Source organism: Haemaphysalis longicornis, unplaced genomic scaffold (genome assembly GCF_048455015.1).
Source record: "Haemaphysalis longicornis isolate Haplotype H1 unplaced genomic scaffold, Haemaphysalis longicornis Haplotype H1 scaffold_1, whole genome shotgun sequence".
NCBI classification, from domain to species: domain Eukaryota; kingdom Metazoa; phylum Arthropoda; class Arachnida; order Ixodida; family Ixodidae; genus Haemaphysalis; species Haemaphysalis longicornis.
Genome location: NW_027526203.1, coordinates 57,709,370 through 57,731,108, shown reverse-complemented (window position 1 = coordinate 57,731,108; position 21,739 = coordinate 57,709,370). Strand labels below are relative to the sequence as shown.

The 21,739-nt window shown below is 50.8% G+C and overlaps 2 protein-coding genes across 2 annotated transcripts in view; both read right to left on the bottom strand.

The window, feature by feature from the left end:
* Nucleotides 1-21,739, bottom strand: part of LOC144173288 (bone morphogenetic protein 1-like) — a 93,446-nt gene that overhangs the window by 56,178 nt on the left and 15,529 nt on the right. The window contains exon 4 of the mRNA XM_077701802.1: nucleotides 12,813-13,052. Within this exon, the coding sequence (XP_077557928.1) occupies nucleotides 12,813-13,052 (240 nt within the window). The remainder of the gene's footprint in view (nucleotides 1-12,812; nucleotides 13,053-21,739) is intronic.
* Nucleotides 6,902-11,769, bottom strand: LOC144174069 (uncharacterized). Its single transcript, XM_077702498.1, has 2 exons — nucleotides 8,650-11,769; nucleotides 6,902-6,931 (listed from the first exon to the last, which is right to left on the bottom strand). The coding sequence occupies exons 1-2, from the start codon at nucleotides 11,584-11,586 to the stop codon at nucleotides 6,902-6,904; spliced, it is 2,967 nt and encodes a 988-aa protein (XP_077558624.1). The 5' UTR covers nucleotides 11,587-11,769.

Below are 21,739 nucleotides of genomic sequence, written 5' to 3'. Positions count from 1 at the left end.
CATTTTTTTTATTGTAATTTTATTTTATTAATCTGTATTTCACTACAAAGTTCATTTTATTTTTATCCAGGTGTTCACATGAGCTCTTTGTTTGAAAATTTTCGTCCTAAGAAGTACTTCCCGCCGTCGGTGGCAGACAGTGCAATCACGTGACTATGGCCGACTGGCAAAAAAATAAAGCAGACGATAGAAGCGCGCCACATTCAAAACAGTTGCTGCTCGTATTACGTTATGGAAACCCTCCGCTTTTCGACAGAAACTTCCCTCGGCGCGGTCCTGTCTGCTAACGTTCTTTTAAGGCGAAAGCCTGGCGATACGTATTAGCAACTTCTTTTCTAATATATTGCACTTGCGGTTTTTTCCTCGATTTCGTTCCTTTGTCTTTTGGCATGGGTTAATTTAAACGGCTTCATTTCTGCTATTACGTGTTTGCGTCAGTTTCTTCTCTTTCATTTGTTCGTCTTAGTGTGCAAGCAGACTGGAACACACCACAGCTTTCCTAGAATCGGGGTTCTGCGAGAGTGGTGCGAACCTGCCCTATTCCCGCAACATCACGTTCAGGCTTCACTCTGCACGCACTATTCTAGAACTGTTACTTTTTAAATTCAGTGTTATGAATTTTGCGAACCGGGTACCTTATTTCCTTTAAGCTCCCAATTTCGGCCAAACCCCCAAATGGCCATGTGTTACGAAGGAAGGAATAGCAACAAGGACAACTTTTCAGATTTGTTTGCTTTGTTTTATTTTGCTCTTCACTCCTTTGGTTCGAAGAAGCTCTCCCCAGTCGGTTTTTTATGTTCAAATCCCGCATAACCCTCTGTTTCGCGACCTTCCCACTCCCCCTCACCCTCCCTCAGGCGTCATGCGGCAAATTTAATTCTTAGCTCTCCCCTTTACTCGCTTTCCATGCTCCGCTTCCTGCCATACGAAGATGACGCTGAACAATACCCGTTGAAATGTGTAAAGATCGCCTCTGACAATAGACACGTGCCGTTGAACGAGCTAGGATCCTTCCTCAGGGGTGGCTGGGGTCACGTTGCCACGGAACTTCTATGTGCAGCGCAGTCCGTGCTTGTGTATACGCAGGCGGGAGGCTTCGGGAGAACTTATTTTTGTTATCTTTGCCGCTCTCTGAAAATGTAAGACATAAGCAGCATTCTTTTTCTCCAGTTGGGCAGGCTTTCGTAGATCAACGTTAAGCCGAAGTCCCGTTTGTAGCCTGCTGATTCGCAGGAAATTCAGCGCTTTGCTCGTAGCTTTCTATACGGACGTGGTTCTTGTTCTGCCTGATTCTTTACGGTAAATGACCTCAGCGCAAGGATCATGCATACGACACCAACTGTCGTGTCTTTTATCGCACCAAACATTCGACCGACCTCAGATAAATTTTTTGTTTCTACAGTAACATTCCAAAATTGCTCTTTGGCACGCCTCGCCTGGCGCAGAAAGTAACTGCCGCTCTGTTGTATTTCTTCTATCGTATGATCCCAATTTCTTCGTGGAGGAGCAGCACTCAGCCTACCGAATGGCTGGTGATACGAAAGGGGTGCGCTGCCAGGTGTTTATGTTTTCTTATACGGTTAATTTGGCTCTCTGTCCATTTTTTACTCATGCTCTACATTTTAAAAATGCACCCAATAAAGCAAACTATTTAGCTCATCAGCTTCTAATAATAGCGAGAAGCGCTTCGTCTCGTCTATGCTGTTGTTTTCTTCTCTTGTCATCGTTTTCATTCGCGCTTCCCACAAATGAAATTCGAATACTTCTTTACTCAAAACTGCGTGGGATCTCTTCTCGAAGCCATGGCAAAATAGAGAAACTGAGCACGAGGCTATCTGCTTTATTTATGCGCTCAACGCAGAAAACATGCAAATACGCGTTTAGTGTGCTTTTAACTTAGCCCGAACATTGGATAAAAAGTCTTATATTTACTTTAATAACCGCCATTTAAATTAAATAGATGGCTACATAACTGTTCGACTGCTTCTACAATCTGTTGGACAAGCTACTCATCCCTTGTTTTTCGAGTTTTATTACTCGGGCTTTTTTTTTAATACACAGGGCTGCATGGGGTACGACGCACCCTCCACCGTCATCCAGGCATCATAAGCACTGCGTTGCTGGGCACAATGAACGAAAGTCAACAGGTTAAAAAGTGTCAGTTATTAACAAGCGATTTCAAATCCTTCGCGATTGGTTGGTTCGAGAACTGGTTGGTGAGTGCAAGCGAGAGAAATGGCAACAGCCCAATCGCCTCACTCATTGTTGGACCCCCGAGCTGTCCCCTCTACCCCCGCCTCACAGACAGAGACGTAATTTGTACAGTTTACACCAGCCTCCATTTCACGTTTTCAAGCTAATTACTTTCATGTAATTCTTCGTCCCGGCAGCCGCACCCGTTCCTGAAGTTTCATCTCCACGAGATTCTTAACAGCGGAGTTGTGCAAGCTTGTGTAAGTTGTGGAGCGATTACCAGAAAAATATCATTGTCGTTGAAGTGGTCAGGGTGAAAATGCTATTCAAAGAATTGTGAGGAAAAGTGGCGAGGAGGCAAGGATCCCACGAGCAGGTGTTGGGAGTGCGCGCCTCAGGGGAAGAAATGTGGTTAGGGAGGCCCCGGGAACCGAATTCGGGACCTTAACGCCATGAAACCGGCAACCTAATCACTGCCACACCCTAAGCGCCCGAGGTGCACGGGGTTTGCAGCGGCGGGGAGTCCAACATGTGCAGCCAATTGGAAAGAAAAAGGTTGCGTTGGCACGCAGTGCACAACACTTACAAGGAAAAAAGTCCAGATAGGAATTTTCACAAGTATGTGAGCCTAATGGGTTATTTTTGAAGCGAAAAAAAAAATAAAACCTAAAAAATAAAACCTAACAACAAATTATGTGCCTATAGCGTGCAAAAACCTTTCCATTTCGCTTTCCCAGGCCGCCACATTACGACACGGAAAGGCAAATGCACTCATAGGCTTGAAAGGTTTGAAATAAATAATACAAGAACAAGAAAAGTCGTAATCTAGCACTCTAAATTATCCACAACAGAAAACAATTAAAGAACCGCCCCCGAATTAAACAAAAATTCAAGCCGTTCCACTCAATGTGAAAGCCGTCGGAAGTGCAGAGCAGTAATTCGCCATAATGGGCTGTGGCGGCGTTATCCGCAGTTACTGCTACCACCCAATGAAATTCAAATTTCGCGCCTCCGCAGTGCTCGCGCGCCCCCTGCCTGAAACTTCGCCAGAAAAAGTTCTGTTGTATTTGTGCTTGCTTATCCTCCTGCACGTGCCGGCGTTGGGTCGAGCCATGGAGGAAGAAAATGTTCGGAGGGAGCACGACGTCAGGCGGCACAGCTTTGGCAAGCCAACCTCCTCTGACGCCGCATTCTCCTCTCCTCGGGCTCCTCCCGCGCAAAGCATTATGGAAAAAGCACCACTCTCAGGCCCGCGGTAGCATTTAGTGGCTCCGGCTGGCTGCCGGTGGAGATGGAGGCGAGCGCCGTCGCCGAAGGCGCCGTACAAGATTGTTCGCCAGCGTTGCGCTCCAAGCTTCGTATCGTGGAAGTACTGCCGCTGTCGCTGTTCAAAGCAAGGCGAGACTTCGATCGCATTCTTACGAAGCACCCTCACGAGCTGCAAGCCGAATTTCACTTCTGACGTTGGTTGCGCTGCTGAGCACGAGGTCGCGGGTTCGATTCCCGGCCGCGGCGGCCGCTTTTCTGATGGAGGCGAAAAGCAAAAACGCCCGTGTGTACGAGATTTCGGCGCACGTTAAAGATCCCCAGGTGGTCAAAATTAATCCGGAGCCCTCCACTACGGCGCGCCTCATCGCCTGCGTTGCGTCGGCGCGTTAAACCCCCACAATCAATCAATCAACTTCTGACGTTGGATCGGTCGAACGCGCCGCCGTAAACATTCACAAGCATGGAGCGGCCTACAGCTGCGCGGTGTTTGCCAGGTGTGTTGTGACGATTGCGTTTGGCATTCGCTGAGTTATCGCGCGTAACGAGTGTCGTGTTGGCGGGGAGGTGGTGAGACTAGCTTTGGTTTCGCGCGCGCTTTTGCATACGTTCGCCTTTTCGGTGCTCCGGCGTGATGGTACGTTTTTATCTACTTCAGTGCACTAGAAAACAAAGGGTTCAGGACCCTTATGTTGGGTGTGACCACCTCGCGTCGCAAGCAGTACTCCGGCTGTTTGTCCGCTGAGGACCGCTCGATCGGTGCAATACGTTATATGAAAAAAAAAAAAAAAAAAAAACGAATGCTAGATTACGCCTGGGAGGGACCTTGCTGAATTGTGGACTGACTGCGCCTTGCCAATAAATGGTTAAAGAAACGGTTGAAATGGTTGATCTTTTCAACTTTGCCTGAGCGGCAAAGTTGAAAAGATCATTTCCACTTCTGCACGCGGCGGCGGCACACAACTCTCCGACTGCGGCGTTAACATCGACGGGTCCGAAAGCTCAGTAAACAAAGATGTTTTCTGCCTCTCCCGTCCGACCACTTTGCCCGCACGATCAGGCCGCTGCGCGTTTCGGGTTGCAGGCAGAGCTGCGCGCAACGACTCGTCGCCGAAACTCGGATACGCGGACGGCCCGGCAACCAAACGGATAGACGCACGCACGCAGCGTCGGCGAAGGGCCACATGAGGCGCAAAGAACTACCGCTTGCCTGTCACGTGAATAGAACACCTCCCATCAGTCTTTCCTTTTTATTTTTTATGACTAGGCTTCACGATTGTCACGTGACGCTCCCTCCTAAACTTTTTTTTCCTCCATGGGTCGAGCGAGCGAGCTACGACGACGAAGCGAGGCCTCTCGCGTGGTGTTCTCCTCGCCAGTTCACACGCGTTCGCGCTACAGATGCCGAGTTCGCGAACCGTTGCCGTGGATGCTAATGCGGTCCACTCTGGGAGAAATGTGAAAGCCTGCGGATAAAATGATCCGGGCCGGTCAGTCACGGAGAACTTTCAGCAGCAAGTTCGGAAATCTTTGTGAAGTGAAACAGCCGGGTCTCCGACGAAGGGAGAGGGGCCGCCAGCTCTGTCGTTTCTCTAGCCTTCCACTAATAGTGGAGGCGCCGCCGATTTTTTAAAAAATTATTTTCATCTTGGTTTTCTCTGAAAATCTGACAAGCGGACTGGGGTTCACAGTTTCCAGCACGTCCCCGCAAAAACCATGAGCTCACACAACCTCTTGTGTGCGCAACAAGAAACCACGTAGAAAGCCGCAAAGGACACACCACAGCGTCCTCCATACTGCTCTCGTCCGTCGCCCAAAAAGCGGCCGTAGACGCGAGGAAGGAGCTTTAGTTGGCCACCCAGTCGCCCCCCTCGAGGCACAAGCTTGCTTGCCATACCCTTCCGCGCCTCGCGGTCACACCGGCGTCACCCCCACACAGGAATCGTTCCTTCGCCTCCGGTCGCCCTACCGGCAATTCACTCTTTAAGCCGCACCAATCGTCGGCATCCGGGACATTCTTGGATTGGATGCCGAAATTCTCCTCGCCTTGTTTCACTATACCAGGAAGCAAATTTCAATACGCTGGTGTGGACGCAAATTAATCAGGCGTAAGCTGGGGACTCGTTACACCTTACAGTTTTCGACGGCGACTTTACACATTAGAGAGGCACAAGTGGTACCCCCCACCCCCTGGTACCCGGGCCCATGCCCCCCCCCCCCCCGGCAGCGCTTAGAGACGCCACTGGCTTTGTGATTTTGTTACTGTATATTGAGTTCTTGTAGCCGGGTATTATTAGCAAAACTGGGTGAGTAGGCAGTTTTTAGTTGTCATTTGGCTATATTGGCTATATTGGGGTGGCTTTTCACAAGGTTATATTTTTCGTTTTCGTTGCGTTTGCACGACAATTATGTGCACGTAATAACGAATAGATACCTAACTTCGCCAATCATGCTCTTTCCTTGTTTTTCCGACACAAGGCATCACACGGTGTGTGCCTGAGCAGAGGTTTTGCATTCGCAAGCCCATTCTGTAAAAGGAGACGCTGTTAGAGATGAGGGGCCCTTGGGTTGTCTGACTCGTTCAGGCCCGCAGGTCCCGGCTCGCCATGGTGTCGGACTAAAGACTCGAGATGACTGATTAGGAGGAAACTGTACAGGAGGTTTATTCTACATGATGACAGTCGAGACAGGAGAACAAGAATAACACGAATACAGCCGTTTAAATAGAGTTCGTATTCCCCAGATCCCTGGCTAGGGAATTTAACTTCACACAGGTTGTCCAATCAGGTGGGCAGTGGACGACACTTGATGTACCGCCCACGACATGAGGCGTGGCTGATGCACACGAACCACTCGGTCGATGGAAAGGGTGAATATCCACGTCATGGATCGTGTCCCGTGCCGGAGTTGCACCACTTTGCGCAAATCTTCATTTTGGAGGCCCCGTGAGAACGGAATTTCAACACGGCTCCCAGCACGTAAAGACAAGCGACTTCCTGCTCTCGCCGATGGTTGGAAACCGAAGAGCTTGGACACTTGAAACTGCAGCTTCCTTTCGGTGGACCCTTCTTTCATACGTGTATGAAGAAAAGAAGTGGCCCGCAGCGTCCGATGAACCCAGGATATAGAAGCCGCCACTTGAAACCGCCGCCGCCGCTGGCGCCAGGGTTTCTTGCCTCCTCGTGCCTCTGGGTGATTCATCCACGCACACTTTGCTCTAGGGCTTGCGAGGAATTCCTGTGTTGGCCGATCTTAACAGCTCCTCCGCGGCCCGAAAAATCTCGAATGGCCAGCGTTGACGACCGCTGGGCAGGAAGAGATGAGCCTGGAACTGGGTGTAGGGGCCGTCTTCCACCAAGGAACATACGATCTTGAACAATTAACAAAGGAAAGCACCAGTGGGCTATCCCATGCAACACTGCACCGCCCCACACGCAAGCGTTCAGAATTCGCCAAAGACCCACCAGGCTTCCTGCACCGATAAAGAAACACTTTACCACAGAAGCTATTTGATTTTGGCTGAATTTTGGTGCCGCCAAAGCAAGGGTATAGGTCCCGCAGAAAACGCCACTGGCCGACTGCCCTAAACTAGGTTAAAATAAAAAGAAACCCCGGAGGCGATCCAACTGAGTTACTTCATAACAGTCGGCTTAAGCCATCAGCATTCGCATGCAGTTTTCCCTTCTTGTAGCGTACAGAGAAATTATACTCCTGGAGAGCTAGACTCCATCTGAGCAAGCGACCATTTTTGGGGGACATTTGCCTCAACCACGTGAGAGGGCAATGGTCGGTCTCAAAGATGAACTTTGCTCCATACAAGTAACACGACAACTTCTGCGACGCCCATACTAAACAGGCGCACTCTTTTTCCGAAGCGCTGTACGTTTCCTCTCTACAGGTCAGCTTACGGCTGACGTACAGAATCGGGTGTTCTTCGCGGTCGTCGCCCACTTGACTTAAGACAACACCCATTCCTCTATCACTGGCGTCACACTGGACTATAAACTCTTTAGAATAGTCAGGGGTTCGGAGCAGAGGTCGGCACATAAGCACTGCCTTGAGACTCTTGAATGCGTTTTCTTTTTCAGCATCCCAGGGTACTTTAGTGGGTGCTCCCTTTCGTAACGCGTCAGTTAAGGGGCTTGCCAGCTGTGAATAGTTCGGGATATACCGCTGGTAATATCCGACCAGTCCCAAAAAGGATCGAATGTCCGTCTTAGTTCGAGGCTGGGGAAATGCCACGATCGGAGCAATTTTTAGCTCTGATGGACTCCTAGTTCCCTGGCCGACAACATGGCCCAAGTAAGCCACGTGAGCGCAACCAAACCTACACTTTTCCGCCTTCATAGTTAGTCCGGCCTCTCGCAACCTAGAAAACACGCTCTTAAGGTGTTCTAGATGCTCTTCCCACGTTTCTGAAAATATAGCGACGTCGTCCAAATAAGGGAGAGCAAAGCCCTGCATATCCCTGAGTACGATGTCCATGAGTTTCGAGAAACTGAAGGGGGCATTCTTCAGCCCAAAACTAAGCATTAAGGGTCGAAAGGTGCCAACCGGCGAGATAAAAGCGGCATACCTGCTCGCACTTTCTGAGAGCGGTACTTGCCAATATCCGCGCACGAGATCGAGGGTGGAAATGAATTTTGCGCCGCTCACTCTTTCTAGTCTTTCTTCTATGTTCGGAATCGGGTATAGTTGGTCCCTGGTAATAGCATTCAGCTTTCGGTAGTCTACACAGGAACGAGGCTCTTTGCCTGGTGCCTCAACTAAAATCAGCGGTGAGGTGTAGTCACTCTCAGCTGGCTCTATTACCCCCAAGTTAAGCATGCGCTGTATTTCAGCTTCCATTATCTCCTTCTGCCGAGGTGATACCCTGTATGGTTTTGACCGTATCGGCTCGTCAGACGTGAGCTCTATTTCGTGCGTCAGGAGGTGTGTCTTTCCTGGACGGCTGCTGAATCGATCAGCGAATTCGCTTAACAGCCGCTTTAGAGCGTTAATCTGGCCCGAACTCAGAGATTCTGTATTTACCGAAAGAGCCACGATTTTCTCCACGCTGACGCTATCTCCTGCGTTCTCCTTCCAATCTAAAATCTCGCTATCGAGCTCCTCGGGTTCGTTTAGCATTAGATTTACGATCCCGCTGCGTTCCATGTACGGCTTCATGAGATTGCAGTGATAAATTCTCACCTGCTTCCCTCTTCCTGGAATCTTTAGCGCATAATTCGTCTCAGAAAGTTTCTGCATAACTTCTACAGGACCGTCCCAGTGAACTTCCAGCTTATTTTTCCTCGATGGCCGAAGAATCATGACGCGATCGCCCACGCGGAAAGTTCGAAGGCGGGCGTTTTTGTCATAGTAGACTTTGGAAGCCCCCTGGGAAGCTTTCATTTTGCGGTTTTCTATCTCCCTCGTACTGTTAAGGCGGTCCAGTAGTTGAAGCACGTACTCTACCACTGTCTGGTTCTCTCCTGTGCCCTCCCACATTTCTCTCAGCATTCGGAGGGGGGAGCGCAGGGCTCTTCCGTACACAAGTTCCGCTGGGGTGAAACCCGTAGCTTCGTGGGGAACCGTACGCAAAGCGAATAATGTGGCAGGCAGACAGTCCTCCCAGTCCTCTTTGTGCTCATAGCACAGAGCACGTAGCACCCGCTTTAGAACCGAATGCCATTTCTCCACACTGTTAGACTGCGGATGATACACTGAGCTGTGTAGCAGCTTTACTCCGCACCTCTCTAGGAACGTGGTAGTCAAAGCGCTCGTAAAAACTGTTGCCTGATCCGTCTGGATTTCGGCCGGAAATCCTATACGCGCAAACACCGATAGAAGAGCGTCAACTATCTCTGAGGAGCTCAGTTCTTTCAACGGAATGGCTTCGGGAAATTTTGTGGCTGGACACAGCATGGTAAGCAGGTACTTGTAGCCTGACTTAGTCCTGGGCAAAGGGCCTACTGTGTCTATTACAAGCCGACGGAAAGGTTCCGAAATTAGTGGCACAATTTTCAGTGGAGCCTTCCATGTCTCCCCCGATTTGCCCACACGCTGGCACGCATCGCATGATTTCACATAGCGCTCCACGTCTTTGAAACATCCTGGCCAATAATATTCCATTAGCAGCCGCTCTTTTGTTTTATTTATCCCAAGATGTCCTGACCAGCCATTCCCGTGGCACAGACTCAAAATGTCCGCTCTGTACCTTTCAGGCACGACTAACTGATCGAGTGTTTTGCCTTTTTTGTCCTGGTAGTGGCGATACAGTAAGCCTCCTTTCTCATGCACAGTTATATTGCGTCGAGCAATGCCTTCTTTGGCCGTAACGTGCAATCTCTCCAAAGTGGGGTCCTCTCTCTGTTCTTTTATTAGTGACTCCCGGTTAACCTTAAGAAGGCGATCAAAGTTGCGTGAAGCTGGAGATAACACTGCCCCTTCAGAGCTCTCTGCTTCATTTGCTGCCTCAGTGATCGTCCCTGTTCGGTCATAGCCTTGTGCATCTGTCTGCCTTTGACAACCCGTCACTTCTTCCTCCTCAAGTGGTTCCAATGGTAGGTTGGCACGTGCCTCTCTGGCTACCTTAGGTTGAGGAATCTGACTTAACTGAGAGGCGAGCTGGCGAGTCTTAGACCTTGTCAGAGCTTGCACCACTCCCTCTCCGAGTTTCTGGCCTCCCTCGTTAAGCAATCGATCCGATCGATTTGAGAAGAGGTAAGGGTATTGAAGTGGCAGGGCCTTCGAGACTGCGGCTTCAGTGATCAGCTCCCCAAACGGCCCGCAAATCCTCACCCGAGCCATTGGCAGGCATACACTGTGTTCCTCCACCGCCTGTTTTATCCATGCGACTTCCCCCGTGAAATCGTCTGCTGCAACGTAGGACGGATGGACAACATCCATCGTTGCGGCGCTATCCCGAAGCACGTTGCAAGGTTTTCCATTGACTTGCAGTTTGTGCAAGTATGGCCTAAGGAGCTCTAGATTTTCGTCGCTTTCATCGACGCACTTGAACACTACCCTAGGTTTGGTGCATTTGGCTGCAAAGTGCCCGACACCATTGCAGTTGTAGCAGCGAAGTGGACTACTAGCCTCAAACTCTTTTTTTCCTGCTTTGTCTGCACCCTCTCTCTTCGACTGATCTTCCCGCTTTTCCGCCATTCTTTTTGGCGCCTCCGCCTGCACGGAACTTTTCGAAGAAAGGTTCTTTTTGCTGGGAACATGACTCCGCGTCACGTTTCTAGCGTGTGATGCACTCTCATCTGTGCTCAACCTTCTGCGAGTAGCGTACTCTTCCGCTAGCTCTGCGGCTCTTTCAACTGTGCCGACATTTTCCCTGTCTTGAACCCACAGCTTCACCGCTTGGGGGATGCTTCGATAAAATTGCTCAAGGCAAATGCATTCGACAACTCCATCGCGGCTTTCATAGGCCCCTGCTCCCTTAAGCCACTCCAAAAGGTTAGTCTTAAGGCCATACGCGAAATCCGGATAGCCCTCGCTGTCGCCTTTGCTTGAGCTTCTAAAACGTTGGCGGAAAGCTTCAGCTGAAAGCCTGTATCTCTTCAGCAGGCTAGCTTTCACTTTCTCGTAATCCGCCGCATCCTCCGTACTAAGTCTCGCTATCACTTCAGCTACTTCACATGGCAAGAGTGTCAGAAGCCGTTGTGTCCAAGTACCGCGAGCAAAGTTCTCCCGTTCACAAGTTCTCTCAAAATTTCCTAGGTACAATCCTATGTCCCGTCCAGTTTCATATGGATGCATGTACTTATCCATCCGATACGATACTGCCTCGCATGTTCTTTCAGGAGTCTCGGCTCTCGCGCTACCGCCCTCTTTTCGTCTTTCCTTTTCAAGCTCCAGTCGCTTTAGCTCTCTTTCCGCTTTTTCAGCTTCCCACTTTTGCCGTTCCTTCTCTTTCTCCCACTCTCGTTCAGATTCCTCCTGAAGTCGTTTCTGTTCCTGTTCCGCTTTCTCTTTAGCTTCTCGAACTAAGTTCCATGCATGTACAAGCTCGTCGTTATTCTCGACGCTTTTAGGAATGATCTTGCACAGCTCTTTTTTCGTTATTTTGCTTGGCACTTCTACTGACAGTTCCTCGCATAACAAGAGCAAGTCCGACTTTGGCAATTTCATTAGGTCCATGACCCCGCTTTCTCTGCTTTGCTTTGGCTCTGCTTCCAAGCAATGTCGTGAGATTAACCCTTCTCAATTGACAAGCGCTTGATTCCCAGTGCAAGATTATTCTCTCAAAATCTGAAGCCTGGCGAATCCCATAGCAAAAGCCAAACGCTCACCCGCAGAGACAGCACGATGAGGCACGGTCCATCCCAGCTGCTGCCAACCAGCGTTAGAGATGAGGGGCCCTTGGGTTGTCTGACTCGTTCAGGCCCGCAGGTCCCGGCTCGCCATGGTGTCGGACTAAAGACTCGAGATGACTGCTTAGGAGGAAACTGTACAGGAGGTTTATTCTACATGATGACAGTCGAGACAGGAGAACAAGAATAACACGAATACAGCCGTTTAAATAGAGTTCGTATTCCCCAGATCCCTGGCTAGGGAATTTAACTTCACACAGGTTGTCCAATCAGGTGGGCAGTGGACGACACTTGATGTACCGCCCACGACATGAGGCGTGGCTGATGCACACGAACCACTCGGTCGATGGAAAGGGTGAATATCCACGTCATGGATCGTGTCCCGTGCCGGAGTTGCACCACTTTGCGCAAGTCTTCATTTTGGAGGCCCCGTGAGAACGGAATTTCAACACGGCTCCCAGCACGTAAAGACAAGCGACTTCCTGCTCTCGCCGATGGTTGGAAACCGAAGAGCTTGGACACTTGAAACTGCAGCTTCCTTTCGGTGGACCCTTCTTTCATACGTGTATGAAGAAAAGAAGTGGCCCGCAGCGTCCGATGAACCCAGGATATAGAAGCCGCCACTTGAAACCGCCGCCGCCGCTGGCGCCAGGGTTTCTTGCCTCCTCGTGCCTCTAGGTGATTCATCCACGCACACTTTGCTCTAGGGCTTGCGAGGAATTCCTGTGTTGGCCGATCTTAACAACGCATATCAGCGTAGGAACACGCCCATCACGCGCGGAGAAATAAGGAAGCGTGCGCTGCGTTCTGCCTCGCGAAACAATGACGCGCCCGGCTTTCTGCTGCCGCTATGGTCAATGCCGAGGTTCCTGTCTGGCTAGAAAGAAACAGCACCGACGAAAATACATCTTCCCCATGTGCCAGCTCATTGCGACCTTGGCTGTCCGCGTATAGACAAAAGGACATCAGCTGACGGACGGACAGCTGAGACAGCGACCGCTGCGCGCTTTGACCGAAGAGCGACCCCGCTCAGTGCAGTTTCAGATCACTCACGGACGGCACCCTGGGAGATGGAGCCGCACAGCTTCTGCCCGTCCACGTCCAGGTAGTCGTACACGCAGCCGTCGCTCTGCTCGAGGTCGAAGTGCAGGAAGGTCAACTCGAGGCCGCACACGGCGTCCGTGGCCCGGCGGATGTAGTACCAGCACTTCTGGTTGCTCGCGTACGGCTCCGGGAAGCCAGGACTCCACAGCTGGAACTCCTCCTGCGAGTGGCGCTCCTCGCACGGACCAACTGCGAGAGAGAGAGAGAGAGAGAGAGAGAGAGAGAGAGAGAGAGAGAGAGAGAGAGAGAGAGAGAGAGAGAGAGAGAGAATAACTTTATTTCTGACGAGGCTCAGTCCTAGCGAGTGTCCCTCAGGTGAGGGAGGCGCGCCAGGTAATCCTAAGCCCTAGTGGAGGTCAGGAGCTGTAGCTCGGGCGAGGAGCTCCCGGTCACCTCCAGCCAGGTAGTGGGAGGGTTGGGTAAACGGAGCGGGGTTAAAGAGGGGCATTCCCAAATGGCGTGTGGCGTGGTATCTTGAGCGCCACATGCCGGGCAGTTTGGGCGGGGATATAATGTGGGATAGATGTGGTGGAGGACGTGTCTGGTGGGGAGGGAATGGGTCTGTAATTGTCGCCATAATATGTCCAAGGGTGAAGGAAGAGACGTGTGAGGGGGCGGTAGTTCTAGCCGCTATAGGCGGTAATGCGTGGTAATGTCGCTAAAAGTAAGCAGGGGTTCGCGAGCGTTTCGTGCGCCGTGCTGTGAGACGTCCACGTATGGTGCTCGGTAAATGAGTCCTCGAGCGGCCAGGTTGGCCGTTTCCGCACCGCCAAAGCCCACGTGGCCGGGGGTCTAGTGCAGGATTATGGTTTTGTTGGGAGGAGGACGGGATAGGAGAATTTGGCGAGCAGGGAAGGAGATGTGTCCCCGCGCGAAATTTCGTACGGCCGTCTTAGAATCGGAGAATATGTGAGATGGGGGTGGTTGGTGTGTTATGGCCAGAGCTATTGCCGCTTCCTCGGCCTCGTGGGGGTGGGCTGTGCGGATGGTGGCTGCCGCTGCTGGGATCGGTCTGTCTTCTGTAATAATAGCAGCCGAAAAAGCAGGTCGGTGTCTATATTCCGCGGCGTCTACGTAAATGGAGTCAGGAGATGGGGGGAATAGGCGTAAGTGTGCCAAGGCGCGGGCCCTTCGTCGGGCTGCGTGGTGGTTAGGATGCATGTGACGGGGAAGGGGGAGGATTTCGAGGTTTTCGCGGTGAGATAGGGGTAGGGGGTGAAGGTGGGCGGGGGGGCCTGGAGCAGTGAGGTTGAGTTGTTGCAGGACGATCGAACCTGTGGGAGTTGTGGATAGACGAGCAAGTTGGCTAAGGCGGTGGGCTTCGAGGAGCTCGGGGATTATGTTATATGTTCCACTTGAAAGGAGGCGGATGGTAGAGGTGTTGGGTGGAAGGAGAAGTGCTGCTCTGTATACCCTGCGCTGCAAGGCTTCCAATTTGTCGAGTTCCGCTTTTGTAAGCGATAAGTAAGGAAGGGAGTATGTGAGTCGTGAGGTGAAAAGAGCTGTAACGAGTTGTAATCTCTCTTTTTCGGAAGGACCATGGCCGCGGGCGGTGATTCGACGGATAAGTCCTACTATTTGTGTCGCGTGTCGGCTGAGTGTTTGTATCGTGGAAGAGTTGCCTCGATTTTGCTGTAGGGTCAGTCCAAGTATAGTGAGGGCTGACGTAGGTGTTATTGGTTGGTCATTGATGTGGATTTGTATGGGGGGAGGCCAAGGGGTGGGCCGGCGGCGCGGAGTTAGGATGAGCATGTGGGATTTTTCAGGGGCCCATGAGAGGCCTGCTGAGTGGGCGAACCTTTCTATGGTGTCCGTTGCGATTTGAAGGGTGGATTCAATGTGGGCGTCTCTGCCGTGAGTTACCCACGCTGCTATATTGTCGGCGTATAGACTGCTGTGGAGTGTGGGAATATTGATGATCGCGGTAGCGAGAGGGATGAGACCTATGACACGCGCGCCCATGAGCGCGCGGGAGCGAAAGCCAATCAAAATCGAGCTATGACGTCGGTTGTGTTTTATATAGAGCTACCATTGTTGTACAGCAATATAGGGTGACATATTAGCAATGCGTGTCGGCTGTGGTGACACGAGAGTATGAGACGAACTGTTGCTCTTCTCCTGGTGCTCAAACGTTGCGGGCCAAGCCACTTTGGTTGAACCGGTTGCGTTGTCGTTAGATAGAAAATAAAGAGTGAGCTGTTCTAGTTATCGAGAACTCACCGCACGCGGAGATCGCGTCCAGCTGACTGCCGTGGGCCAGCTGGTCTCGTCTCTTCTAAGCGGTGTACCATTCTCCTCCTTCCTGTAGTACCGCGACAAACCTTTATATTATTGTGGGTAGTTAACTGCTTAACAAATTGCTTACATTTAAATGTATGCATATTCGCCTATTATTCCTTTATTCCGCTAACAGCCTTTCAGGAGACCCTGATATTGTTTCTAAACCCCCCACACATTAAACAAACAAACTGCAGAATTACACGCTCACGGCAGCTGAAGGAAACCCGGTAGAATATTGCAGCTTGAAAATTCGAGACTGAGTTTCGCGGAAGCACACTTCATATGTGTGTTTTGTCTGCATCGGATATTTGAAGGCGTCATGTTCTACAAGTAATGACTATAGTACCGGCATCATCGGGTGACTTACACACATGTACAAGGCACGGTGTTGTGCAAAATAAACAAACCGCAGTAGGAAGCAAACATGGCGGTAAAGAGAGGTGAATTTTACGAAGAAGCGGGTTAGGAGTGCCACTTCCTGAAGGGCATAATAAATACCAGTCTCTTCGGATGTTTTCTTTTTTATTGCGCGTTTCTTTGCGTGTACTTGCTGATATGCGTTTACATGTGCGCTTGTAGGTTGGCGAGAGGGTCCCCAAGCAGAGGGGCAAAAGGTGGAAGAGCATGCTGGCAAGTAGCCAGCATTAATAAAATAAATTCAACAACTTCGAGGACACCTAAACCCTTATAAAATGTGAAGGCAAACGCGGTAATGTCAAATCGAGCGGCGCGGAGTTCTAATTCGAGTGGATACGTTGTCGTCACAACCAAATGGGAATTGACGAATCGCCCATGAGAGAGTATGTTTGTTGCGCCTATATTCAGCCTTGATGATGAGCTTAATAACAATGTTCCAAGCAACTTCAAACTCATTGTATGTTGGGGGCGTTTGCTAAGTGGAAGGTCACATCACCGGCATTCCCTAGGGCCACCTGCAGTCAGTCAGGGTCATGAAGCCGCACAGATGCGGGTATGCGTGCTCCATTAGCGTTTTTAATTGTTTTAATGGCGAAGCCCTTTAGGACACCGCAATGTCCGTACCGATGTCTGGCGATGTCCGTGTTTAATTGTTGTCACTTCGGTTTTTAATTGTTGCCACTCTATTAGCGTTCCCGAAGCACTCGGCTGGATTTTCATGCAGTCCCATATTTTCCAGTTTCGTTTCAACTCAATTATCAAAAGGTATATACTGCGCAAAGGAAGATGCCACCCAGAGAGAGGTACACAAGGACAAGCGCAGACTTGCAACTAACGTTGATTCTACGCGGAAACACACATAAATACAGACGGGCATATCATATCAGACGGTCATAGTTGCAAGTCAGCGCCAGTCCTTGTGTACCTCTCTCTGGGTGGCATCTTCCTTGGCACAGATTGCACCTTTTGAGAATCTGCACCAACTCGCCCAGCAACAAGTCCTTCTAATGAACTGAATTACTTTACTTCTGTTCTCCGCCTATTTAGCTGCCCGCACTTTTGTCTCATGGCAGTTTTATAACCTAGGCTCCTGATTACCCAACACTTCTCCTCCTCCTGACCATCCTTGCGGGCCAATAAAGGCGGGTTGCAATTTTGCAGGTAGCCTAGCTGCGTTGCTGCTCCAGCTAGTTATCAACACATTTTGCCTTAATTTCTCTAAGTTTGGTTGACTTGCAACCTTTCTATGCAGGCAGTCAGATAAATTCTTTATTTTAGAGGCTATGATGACGACATAAACCTAGTTTTGTTTGAAAGAACTAGACCTAGGTTACTCGCTCAAATTCACGCCGGCGTCGACGGACGCTCTTTTTAGGACAGAAAGGCAATACCCATTGAAAAAAGTGTTAGATTTAGCGCTACGCAATGTCAACAGTGACTACTTAGGGGAAATATACTGTGGCTATTCAATTATCAGTCTCACGCTGACCAAGGACCGACTGCGAGTAGCCCGAGGACTCTTTACACCATGGCAGTATATGAAAAAAAAAAAAAACGAACGCCAGAATTCGTGCGGAGAATTCCGGGGGATACCGGGACTGACAATGAATAGGCCTCGCTAAAAAACTGGCTGCAATCCACGCTGGGAAGATGGTTCGAAAGCAAAGCTGTGAATGACCCCCACAACAATTCCACATGCGACGTCACTTGAATTCATGCACGTGGATCTAAAAAGAATGAAACCCGAGATTCTGCCAGCCGTTACCTGAAATTTGTGGTGGTGCCGTCCTGAACGCAGCAGCGTCGGCCATTGCCGGGCTCCAGCGGCGGACGCCGCCGCTGTAGCCTCCGGCCGTGCGTCGGCGGAAAGAAAACAGAGAGGAGTGTCTTCCGGAGGGGGAGACAGCGGAACCTAGCCATCCTGATGTGCTAGTTCAGGGCTGCACCACCGCGCGACAAAAGTGCAGACACCGAAACAATCGGGCATGTGAGCTATGTGATTTCCATTTATACAGATTTAAACTAAATACTTTCGTATGCTTGAGGATTGCGAGAAAGCTGAGTGAATTTTTTAATCGCTATTCATCATAACCAGTTGGGACATTCATCTTTTGTAAGACTGGTTAAAACGCAACCGAATTGGTATTCACCAATTCAGAAAACGCAGTCCCATTCCTGACAAGCATTGAGCAAAAGGCAGCGTTTCTCTTGCGGCCAGATGTCTGCATGTGGTTTCTACATTTTGTTTTCCCGCCCTACAAACCAGTCCTTAAGGTAACTTTGCCGTATGATCACTTAATTCCTTCGGGTCCAGGTTACCCAAGAGGTGCTGTCGAACAAGTTAATCAAGGAGTGCGAAGTAAGCGCGCAGTGGACGCAGAGCTGCGCCAAAACAGGCCCAACACCGTCGCTAAAGCAGACGGCAAAGCCAACGGAAGGGTCCCGCTGATGGGCCCGCGGGGGTGAGCGCGCGGAACGCTAAGTAATAGCGCCCTATCGCCTCGCCATCTACACTGTGCTTCGGGAGTGAAAAGAACCCTTTTCGGAATTGCGTAGAAGAGGAAGAAGTAGCTCCTGGCACATATGGCACGGGCATCATCATAATTGTAAATCAGTCAGTCATTAGCTGACAGGTGGGGGACGACGTTTGCCTCCAGACCTTCCGGTCGTGGATCATCAATCCCAACGGCCCATATTACATACGAGGCATTCTGGACGGTGGCAGCCAGCGGACATTTCTCAAGGAAGACCTCGTGGAGAAGCTGGGACCAAAAAGTGGGAAGGGGGGGGGGAGGGAGACAAACGTAGCTGTAAACTCATTTGCGTCGGCTGTCCCTTCGAAAGAGAGACGGCACAAAGTGAGACTACGCAGCCAGTTTGACGACGCCGAGCATGTGGGCCGTGCAATTGCTGTACCAACAATTTGCGCGAACGCCCCAAATACGGAAATGAACAGTGCTTTCGTGAAGCAACTAGGCAAGTTTGGCTGCAGACTTGCTGACGAACGTACCGTTCCCCAAGAATCTGACCAGCTGTGGACAACAATGACACAACACTTCATTCACAGCGATCAAGTGCAAGGGTTAGTAGCTATGAAGACCTCGCTCGGATGGACGCTTCAAGGACCGGTCCGGGAGTCGAGTCCTGCGAATCAGACAACGAGGGGAGTGTCTTGCGTGCTGAGAACGCGAGTGCCACGCAACGACAAATCAAAACTGGACCCTGCTTGAAGTCTACACAGCAGCCTTGTTGCCCTTTCTCCAGGTGGTGCATCCATCGCACAGGACACCACAGAAAGAAACGAAGCAAGGGCATTTAAGGGTTCTGAAGTGGACGTACAGGGTCAAGGACAATCCAGGAAGCATCCAAGTTCACCGGAGCCAGATAATAGAGGTTGGGTGCGTGAGCGCGAACATACGCTTTTTAAGGAATTGAGGCGGTTGCCGACATCACCCCATGCTTCGCAGGTCACATACGTATATGATGTGCAGAAGCCTACGACTGATGATTGCGTAGCCAGTGATAGACCGCATATATTGGCAAATACAGGGGCTGATTCACTAACTTATTGAGCAGTGTGCGCGTACTTGAATGGCTACCGGAACCGTCAGCACAGCAGGCACTGTTCAAATGATAATCTGAACACGCCAGAAGCAACGCGGTTTCCAAGCTGGGTACACCGAAAGAAAGCAGGGAACCAGATCGGATGGAAAGCCACGGGAAAAAAGAAAAGGGCGGTCATGACGGAACTGGTTTGCACATACGTTAGATTGCTGCGGAGTATGGCGGTAAGCTGTGTATGCCAGGAGGCGTTTGCTACATGTGGACGTTGTTTTATTCTTTTGTGGCCGGGAGTATGTTGTAGAAGGGGAAGACGCTGCTCCTAGCACCTAGGGCACGGGCATCATCATCATTGTGAATCAGTCAGTTATTGCCATTAAAGAGACGTTCCAACAGGGGGTCTGACGGCTCCGTTTACTGGCAGCTCCACCGCAAAGAGGTGGTCACCCGCAACACGCCCTCCACCTCCCCAGCGGCGCTGGGAGCTTCTTGTCCCGCGCGCCACGAAAGGACCGTTGGCTGGTAGAGGTAGAAAGCTTTGCTTTATAGCAGTTATCAGTGTGTTAACTACCCGATAGCATCCAAGCGGTAGAATATCAAACGGAATCAGGGTACTATGACGTTCGGACATTGATACCGGCCGCCGACGGTGTGCACCGAAACCCGGAAGAGCCGACGCGTGTCCCACCCCGCATTCGAGCAATGACCATCCTTGGGAGACATCACCATGCTGACCCCCGGCGCCCTATGGAGGTGTCACTTACGTACGCGGAGTGCGCAACGATCGCGCAGCCGCCAGTTCCTCGAACCAGCACCCAGCTCTACCTTCCCTCCACGCACCGGTGGAGGTAATAACAAGGCCCGAACGCCCCTCGATCACTTCCTCGCCACCCACCGTCATCGGAGACGCCGTTGGAGACATCCGAAAGCACTCCCGAATCTCAGCCGATATCGAGACGACGATCATCCCTCTTACCCATCTACGCAGACCAACGAGCCCGCAGCAGCTCTTTGAGTTCACCCCCACGGCCCTGCAGCGTGCGTGGACATCACCGAGCCCCGGAACGAGAGTCCCGACCTTCCCGGGCCAACAGAGCAAAGCGCACCCCGGCGGCCACAGAAAAAGAGCCCCCCCCCCCTCCTCCCTTCTCTTCTCTCTGAAATCCAGCGCCAGCCGCCTTCTTGACCCGCTCCTACGAGGCACACCATCTTACCGGGTGGACGTGTCGGCACCAGCCCAATTTCATTGCTAATTAAATTGTTTCTATACCCAAACCTGTGTTGCTTCTTTTCCCCTTAACTCCCCGTAAACCCACCTAGTTGGTAGCGTGACGCTATCCCCTTACAGGGCCGTGACAGCAGCATATCAATCTCACACTCATATTTCTTGTTGGTGGCTTTCATCGGCAGCCGCTATTAGCACGAACAAGTAGTCCCTGTGACTCTAAATAACGGAAAATGATTAGGCAATGGGACAGCAGAAAATAATGGTCACTAGGCCGGTTCCGCGGCAGAGGACGCGTCGAACAGAAACCCGAGCTACTGCTAACATATTTATTCCTGATAAATGACAAGAGTCAGCTTTACCTGTCTAATAACGCGTCTTTGAGTCTCTGCTATTGATCGACACGATGAAGCTATCGCTCGGGAGATCATGAAGATTGAATTTAACAACCTTAGCGGCAACGCATGCGCACTACTGCTGCTGCATCCGGAGTTCGTTATTTTTAAGCACCCTCAACCCCTTCCGGTGTAGGGATATGATTGAGCAGCTGTACAAATGACCATACCCAGAGCTGGCGCCTCGCCCCCCCCCCTCCCCCCCCCCCCCCCCCAACTGGGCTTGGCGCCTCACGCAAGGTATGTACATCAGCATCGAAGCATTGTTGATCTCGCGTAAGTTTTTGTATCGTAGCCTTCTGTTATTGCAAAGATTCGTTCGTTGTGGTGACACACAGCTCTATTCATTCTTGGGTGTTGCTTTTACCGGTGTCAGACTATTACGGTTGGTAGTGGTGGGATCACATGAATGATGCGGGACCCGCCGCGGTGGCTCAGTGGCTAAGGCGTTGCGCTGCTGAGCACGAGGTCGCGGGTTCGATTCCCGGCCGCGGCGGCCGCTTTTCTGATGGAGGCGAAAAGCAAAAACGCCCTTGTGCGCGAGATTTCGGCGCACGTTAAAGATCCGCAGGTGGTCAAAATTAATCCCCTGCGTTGCGTCGGCGCGTTAAACCCCACAATCAATCAATCCACATGAATGATGCGGGAATGTCGCAGGGGCGCCGTAACCTAATCTTTTTCGTTTCCATCACGCTTAGTTGAATGCAGTGGGCGTTATAACTGGCACGTTTGTTACACCGTAACACCAATCTTCCAATGAAGCGTAAAATACATCATCTTTGCTCTCACTTGAAAGGAACCACGATTGCCATGCTAAAATAACAGCCATGCCAATTTTAATAAATTAGTTCTGCTAGAAACACTGTAAAACTAAAAAAGAGGTTAAACAATGATGTCACACCATCCACTTTCTCGCAAGAGCTCTGGGATCGGGCGCAATGACAAAAGCTACCGCAAATAAGCAAGCTTTGCATTTCTGGTTTTGTATCCGGTTTTAT

Coding starts and splice junctions, on each gene's coding strand:
- LOC144174069 (XM_077702498.1), bottom strand. CDS start 11,586: ATGGACCTAATGAAATTGCCAAAGTCGGACTTGCTCTTGTTATGCGAG. Junction 6,932..8,649: donor TTCCAGGAAGAGGGAAGCAG/GTGAGAATTTAT, acceptor TTATCGGTGCAG/GAAGCCTGGTGGGTCTTTGG.